Raw genomic sequence first — 7,500 nt, 5'->3', positions numbered from 1 at the left:
GTGCGGCGCGCCTAAATGCCCCGAGGCAATGATTCGGCTTGAGGGACCGATATCACGTGCTCAGAGTCGGCGCGCTGCCGCCGTTCGCCAGAGCGTAGAGTTTTTTTTAATTTGCTATACCCGGCGCCATTGGGTTAAGCCAATTTTTAAAAATTGGTTTCCAGTCCCTCATTTTACCCTTTCTTGTAGATCCCCAGAATAATCATCCTAGTGTTTGAAAAGTTGCACTGCTCATTTTTCATTGTAGCACAGCAAGAAAGTCATTCCAAGTTCAGATACTTTATATTAGCTTGTAATCACAGCTAATATCTTGCGGCAATACAAAAAAAAAATTTTAGTGCTCCAGATTAATACAGGACAAAGTCCATCTGTTATTATAATTTGAATTTTCTAGCGAACCTGGTAGCCCAACCTTGGAAGATGCAATCTTGATGGGGTGCCAGGACTCTGCTCCATTTCCCCATGAAGTGAGCTCGAGCAAAGCTGGCGATATTACAGCCATTGCTGATCTCGTGGTATGTATTCTTGCCCCCATCTATTATGATGTTAGATTACATACCATGTATATAATTGATGACATATGAAAAGGACAGATCACCTTTAGAGGATGTAAAGGATTCTATTTCAGAAGTATTTGTAAGGGTTATTTAATTAGTTTTTATTTCAGAGCTCACTGAACCTAGGTGCCAATGCTAGTGCTAACAATCAAGGAAATCACCCAACAGTCGGTGTAACTCGTCAAGGTCCACTTCTTAATGTAAATCAGCAACAGCTGTTGCCAAATGCTGCACTTTTCAATCTACAACAGCAACACCAAGTGGGTAATGTAAGCCAGCTGCAAGCAAACTTTAATAATAATTCTAGCATCAACCCACAAAATGCTTTGTCACAGGTACCACAAGGTGAGTGTTTTCCTCTCTATCCTTGTCCCTCTTTCTTCTGTCCTCACGTTATTGCATTCTGACAAGTTCTATAATAAATTAAATTTTTTGCAAATATACCTTCTGTGCTGTGCTCATTTTTTCTATATTTCACATTTTCTTATTGATTTCCTAACATCTGTAATAATTCTACATTTTTATGTAAGGAATAAAACCACTTATTTCTTGTAAATTTTATTTTGTCTAGGTGTAGACTTGACAAGCCTAGCTCAGCTTCAAAATGCTTGGCTAACATCCCAGTTATTTCCGGGCTTGATGGATGGGACAAGTTTGTTGAGTGGGGAGCCAAGAGCACCAGGTCCTCTTGCCAGCTTGTTGGCCAACCCAACAGACCCTTACTCCATTGAAAAGGCAGCCAAGATGCACAGGAATGCTGCAGGTAGGGTCTGTTGGGTTAGTTTTTCTTATGTATTAAGCTATTGGATCTGGTTGCATCACAGCAATCAAGTCCCCCAAAATTCTGGCATTAGGCTTGTGTGAACAGCTACTTTGCTGGGTGGCTGATTGTAGGTCGGATGCATGCGAACACATGATACGGGAAGATGATCCTGAGCATGAAATTGGCATCATCCATGGAGCTGGTGCTCTTCCAGTCACCGCTCACAAACCTTACATTCCACACACATGCAGCAATGGGGAAAATACAAAATTGCCAAGTGAGTAAACAAACCTCCTATTAGTCTTTTCCATCATCTTGCCTTTACCCGAAATGCTCTCGCAGCAGGTTTGTCTTGCCCGGCCTACAGCCAGATTTTCCCATGACAACACTTTTGTCACCCACCCCTCGACCAGGAATTTTTCTTGATATGGTCACATGTCTCCCAGATCCAAGAGGTTAATATATCAAGACCTTTAGAAATCCTCTTTCTTGCAGAGGAATAGTTTATCAAAACTTCATTTTTAGACCTACTGTAGAAACCAACCTTATGATGACTGTTCAAAAGTTGTGTGGCTGTAAATACTGCAATGATGATAGTACCAGTATTAAGAATGTGAAAGTGCTGCTGATCCTTCTACTCCTCCCTTTCACATAAATATCAGGTGACAATGAACTCTGATTTTGACAGATTTTTGCCTGTAAATTGATCTTTTCTACTTTTTGGCACCAGGTAATTGTAGTATCCACAAGTTTTATTGTGCGTGGAGGGGAGGAGAGTAGGGCGGTTGAGTTACCTATCCTATGTTGTATGTACACAAGTGAAGACGCTTCCCAATGATAGTTAGAGCCCATATCAGGATATTTCTCAGGAGGTACAAGGGTGCTAATGCAAACAGGTAAACTATATATGCAGGTAATTAGCACCAGGTACACCTGTATTGACTTTTTTCTTACAATCTTGCATACAGCATTTGATTATGACAATGCATTTAGATGTGTTCACAATTGTACAAAGAACACTTTTATACCAATATCAGAAGAAATGAAAATTGGTGATTTATGAAAAAATATTCTTTTACAATGAATTTTGTGTACATTTAGACATATTCTTTCCATCAAGACTCGTTGGTACTATGTTGTAGCTTTTGTAGGGCTTAGTGTAATGTGGACAAAACACTAATTTTAAAAAGTAAAAGTATAAATATCTGTTTTAGATTCACATTTTTTATTTAAAATTGGTAGTTTCCGTCATAAAGAGCATTTCAATACAAAGGCCACATTGTGGGTGGAAATTTGAACTTTGGAAAAACAAGTGAAATGTTGATTATTTTAGGTTGAAGATTGAAAGTGCACAGATAACCACCCTAGAATAAAAAAAAAACTCTGGAATTTTGAAATGGGTCTTACAGCTTAATATAGCAACTGCACCTTTTTCATGCATTTCTGATAAAAAGCAACCTATGAATGCTCCAAAATCACAAGAATCGATCAAATGGAAGAATATTTTTTAGGTAGTGTATGAGAAAAAAATACAACTCTTGGAAAGTTGATGGACCATTAACCCCTTGGTGATGGGGAAAGAAAACTTAAAAAAAAAAAAAAAAAAAAAAAAAAAAATACATACTGGTGATCAATGGCAACGCACCGACTGAGCGCGGGAGTTCAGTACGTCAAGCCGAATCACCGCCTCAGAGCGCTTTGGCGAACAGCCGGATGTCACATGGCCCAAATGGCCTGCATGTACCCAATAGGGGACGCCCGTTGATGATATATATGAGATGAAGCTATATATGAGATGAAGCACAATTATTTACTTTAGAGAGAAAAGTGTTTGTGTGCACCCAACCTACAAACTGCCACCTGGCAGAGCATTAGGCAAATGCCCATATTTGTTGTCATGTGATTGCTGTGACACAACCAGATCTAAAGGGTGGTTGTTATCACTGTTTTCTGTATTGTTATTTATGTAGATATTATAATTACTAAGGCATTAACCTGTGTCTGCTGGGCCATACCTATAGGTGTCATAACAAACCAACTCCTCATAAGCGTTGTGATGTGCTAGAGCGAGTTCGGCAAAAAGTTCTGCTATATGTAGGAGACTCCCAGGCCAAACAGTAGGATGGTTGCCATAAGTCAACGGAGTCAGTGATGCTGAGAGATTTCTGATATTGTCATTGTGGGGTTAAGAAATGAAATGTAAAACACTGAACAGTAGAGCTTTTGAAAAGGTACTGATTAGCTCACCTGTTAGGAAGCACTGGTAAACTTCAAGCTAGGTGAAATTTTTTGTTAAGGATGATGGTCCTTAACCCCAGGGAATCCTGAGAAGTAATAACTTTTTGGAATAGTCTGCTAGTGTGTCCACATACAACCCACATGGCCAGGGACATTCCTTTATTCAAGAATGATTCCTGTCAGAAGACAAGGGCTCGTTAACAGTCAGTGTGTTCCTCTGAGCTGTTGCTGCTACTACTACACTTGTGCCACATCTCTGGCACAAACTCATTGTTTGGATCTTCTTCACCAGAGGGGGAGTACCAGGATTGGTGCAGGTACACCATCTTATAAAGTTTGTCGGATTGGCTGCATGATATCTCATTCTCTCTCTCTCTCTGCCTCCCTCTCTCTCTCTCTCTCTGCCTCTCTCTCTCTCTCTCTGCCTCTCTCTCTCTCTCTCTCTGCCTCTCTCTCTCTCTCTCTCTGCCTCTCTCTCTCTCTCTCTCTGCCTCTCTCTCTCTCTCTCTGCCTCTCTCTCTCTCTGCCTCTCTCTCTCTCTCTCTCTGCCTCTCTCTCTCTCTCTCTCTCTGCCTCTCTCTCTCTCTCTCTCTCTGCCTCTCTCTCTCTCTCTCTCTCTGCCTCTCTCTCTCTCTCTCTCTCTGCCTCTCTCTCTCTCTCTCTCTGCCTCTCTCTCTCTCTCTCTCTCTGCCTCTCTCTCTCTCTCTCTCTCTGCCTCTCTCTCTCTCTCTCTCTCTGCCTCTCTCTCTCTCTCTCTCTCTCTGCCTCTCTCTCTCTCTCTCTCTCTCTGCCTCTCTCTCTCTCTCTCTCTCTCTCTCTCTCTCTCTCTCTCTCTCTCTCTCTCTCTGCCTCTCTCTCTCTCTCTCTCTCTCTGCCTCTCTCTCTCTCTCTCTCTCTGCCTCTCTCTCTCTCTCTCTCTCTGCCTCTCTCTCTCTCTCTCTCTCTGCCTCTCTCTCTCTCTCTCTCTCTGCCTCTCTCTCTCTCTCTCTCTCTGCCTCTCTCTCTCTCTCTCTCTGCCTCTCTCTCTCTCTCTCTCTGCCTCTCTCTCTCTCTCTCTCTGCCTCTCTCTCTCTCTCTCTCTGCCTCTCTCTCTCTCTCTCTCTCTCTCTCTCTCTCTCTCTCTGCCTCTCTCTCTCTCTCTCTCTCTCTCTCTCTCTCTCTCTCTCTCTCTCTCTCTCTCTCTCTCTCTCTCTCTCTCTCTCTCTCTCTCTCTCTCTCTCTCTCTCTCTCTCTCTCTCTCTCTCTCTCTCTCTGCCTCTCTCTCTCTCTCTCTCTCTGCCTCTCTCTCTCTCTCTCTCTCTCTCTCTCTCTCTCTCTCTCTCTCTCTCTCTCTCTCTCTCTCTCTCTCTCTCTCTCTCTCTGCCTCTCTCTCTCTCTCTCTGCCTCTCTCTCTCTCTCTCTGCCTCTCTCTCTCTCTCTCTCTCTCTCTCTCTCTCTCTCTCTGCCTCTCTCTCTCTCTCTCTGCCTCTCTCTCTCTCTCTGCCTCTCTCTCTCTCTCTCTCTCTCTCTCTCTCTCTCTCTCTCTGCCTCTCTCTCTCTCTCTCTGCCTCTCTCTCTCTCTCTCTTCCTCTCTGCCTCTCTCTCTCTCTCTCTCTCTCTGCCTCTCTCTCTCTCTCTCTCTCTCTGCCTCTCTCTCTCTCTCTCTCTCTGCCTCTCTCTCTCTCTCTCTCTCTCTGCCTCTCTCTCTCTCTCTCTCTCTGCCTCTCTCTCTCTCTCTCTGCCTCTCTCTCTCTCTCTCTGCCTCTCTCTCTCTCTCTCTGCCTCTCTCTCTCTCTCTCTGCCTCTCTCTCTCTCTCTCTGCCTCTGCCTCTCTCTCTCTCTCTCTCTCTCTCTCTCTCTCTCTCTCTCTCTCTCTCTCTCTCTCTCTCTCTCTCTCTCTCTCTCTCTCTGCCTCTGCCTCTCTCTCTCTGTTGATTACCTACAAGAGCTCAAGAATCCTTAATAAAGAAAACTGCATATAGTGAAAGATTAATGCATTTATGCATTTATGCATTTATGCATTTATGCATTTATGCATTTATGCATTTATGCATTTATGCATTTATGCATTTATGCATTTATGCATCTGGGCATTTATGCATCTGGGCATTTATGCATCTGGGCATTTATGCATCTGGGCATTTATGCATCTGGGCATGATATCGTCTAGATTGAGTCCTGCCTCTGATGACCTCTGCAGGTGACCAACTGGCATGCTCATTCTTCTGATTATTGTAGGCCGTAACTGTGCATCAACATGTAGTAGAGCATGTTTTTGGCAACTACCACTTAGACTGTTCTATCTCTTTAGGGAGTTATTGTGGGTCTGAGTGCCAGCTGTCCAATGTACGACGACTTGGCGGCGGACCTGGTGTGATCCGTCTTGGGGAAAGCATGCTAAACTTGTGGTTGTGGGGTCGTGCTGCTACAGGTACTCCCCCTCCAGAGCCTGAGCGATATACCATGATGTTTTACTCCGTGGGTTGCCGATGCTCGGCATGGTGAGGCGATTGTGGCGTCTGTCACATACACACAACATCCAGTGTTGCTGTAGCATATGATGACAGATGTGATTGGCATCTGCGGACAATGGGTGCAGTGGAAATTAGATGTATAAGAGATGGTTACTGAGAAAATACCTATCTGCATGTAGCTGCCATCATGCCCAATAATTAGTCGCATGCAGGCAAATGTGACCCTTTTATTGAGGCTGATCTAATATTCAAATATATTGTATGCAAATACCTAAGTGTAACTTTTGAACCTTGTTGCATATGGCATGTTTCTTTGGTCATGGTAGCTGAGGGTTTTTGAGTAGCACTCCTTAAATAAAACTGGTTCAACCCAAGTTGTTAAGGTGTCATTTTCGTGAAGGCCTATTACATTATATAATATCCTATTTTTAATTTCCAATAACGTCATCAATATACAAGATCTTTTGACATTTTGAAACAGCTGTGTGTGATGCAACCTGTACATGGAGTGGACAGCTGCCAACAAGAGTACACAAAAATCCTATATACTCCTGTAAGGTAAACCAAATCTTGCTATTTGAAAGCAGTTTATTTTTGTTTAGGTAAAGAGAGTAATACTAGCTCTTGCTATTATTATTCTCCTTTGTTATGAACATTTCAGTCTTTTGTGTAAATGTTAGGATTGTTAAAATTACCATTTTAATTACCAAACATTTTATTTTTAATTGGTACAGCTCACTTTCCCTTCCTTTTGCTCTTGAGAATTTACTCTGCTATATTATTTGTGCATAGTAGTTATGAGCTACATAAGTATTAACATCAGAAAGCTAAATTTCCCCTGGCCACCTGCCTTTGTGGCAGTAACTAATAACTTGTAAAGAAAAAGTACTCATATTTTATATACTAAACTTTCCTTGCATCTTTTCATCCTCATTCATAATATTCTTTGGAATCTACAGGTATTTTTGGGTGGTGTTCCCTGGGATGTCACAGAAGCAGCTTTGAAACAGACCTTTTTACACTTTGGTAATATCCAAGTGGAGTGGCCTGGTAAAGAGAACTCTGCAAACCCACCACGTGGATATGTGTACATCCTCTTTGAACATGAAAAGCAGGCCAGTTTACCATTAGTATTTTTTGCATTTTGTATTTGAAGGGGGCTTTCTTTTTGTCTGATTAAAAAATTTATTTTACACCTTGTTGTTCTTGGCTCAAAGCTGTTCGTATGTGGGAATTAGGCTTACTTTGAGTGGCTGATCAAAGGGATGTTTTTTGCCATTTTCCAATGTGTTTTATCCAGATGGTAGACCATTTTCCTTGCACAGACTCCGTATTTCTCTAGGTAAGAGTAACATTGCTGATTTTATTTAAAAAAAAAAGTAATATTAAATTTTCAGTAATACAGCCTTTAACACCAGTCATGGCAGGCACAAATGTGATCCTGAGCATGGAAATAGTGTCCTTCCTGGAGCAGATACTATTCCAGTAA

The 7,500-nt window shown here is 42.2% G+C and overlaps 1 protein-coding gene across 3 annotated transcripts in view; it reads left to right on the top strand.

The window, feature by feature from the left end:
- Positions 1–7,500, top strand: part of LOC125045162 (cytoplasmic polyadenylation element-binding protein 1-like) — a 26,548-nt gene that overhangs the window by 12,477 nt on the left and 6,571 nt on the right. For all 3 annotated transcript variants that reach the window (XM_047642315.1, XM_047642313.1, XM_047642314.1), the window contains 5 exons: positions 395–515; positions 668–902; positions 1,129–1,320; positions 6,493–6,569; positions 6,971–7,126. In XM_047642315.1, coding sequence (XP_047498271.1) covers positions 395–515; positions 668–902; positions 1,129–1,320; positions 6,493–6,569; positions 6,971–7,126 — 781 coding nt within the window. The remainder of the gene's footprint in view (positions 1–394; positions 516–667; positions 903–1,128; positions 1,321–6,492; positions 6,570–6,970; positions 7,127–7,500) is intronic.

Source organism: Penaeus chinensis, chromosome 36 (assembly GCF_019202785.1).
Source record: "Penaeus chinensis breed Huanghai No. 1 chromosome 36, ASM1920278v2, whole genome shotgun sequence".
NCBI lineage: Eukaryota > Metazoa > Arthropoda > Malacostraca > Decapoda > Penaeidae > Penaeus > Penaeus chinensis.
Note: the sequence above shows the minus strand (reverse complement) of the source record. Positions and strands in the feature narration are given on the sequence as shown.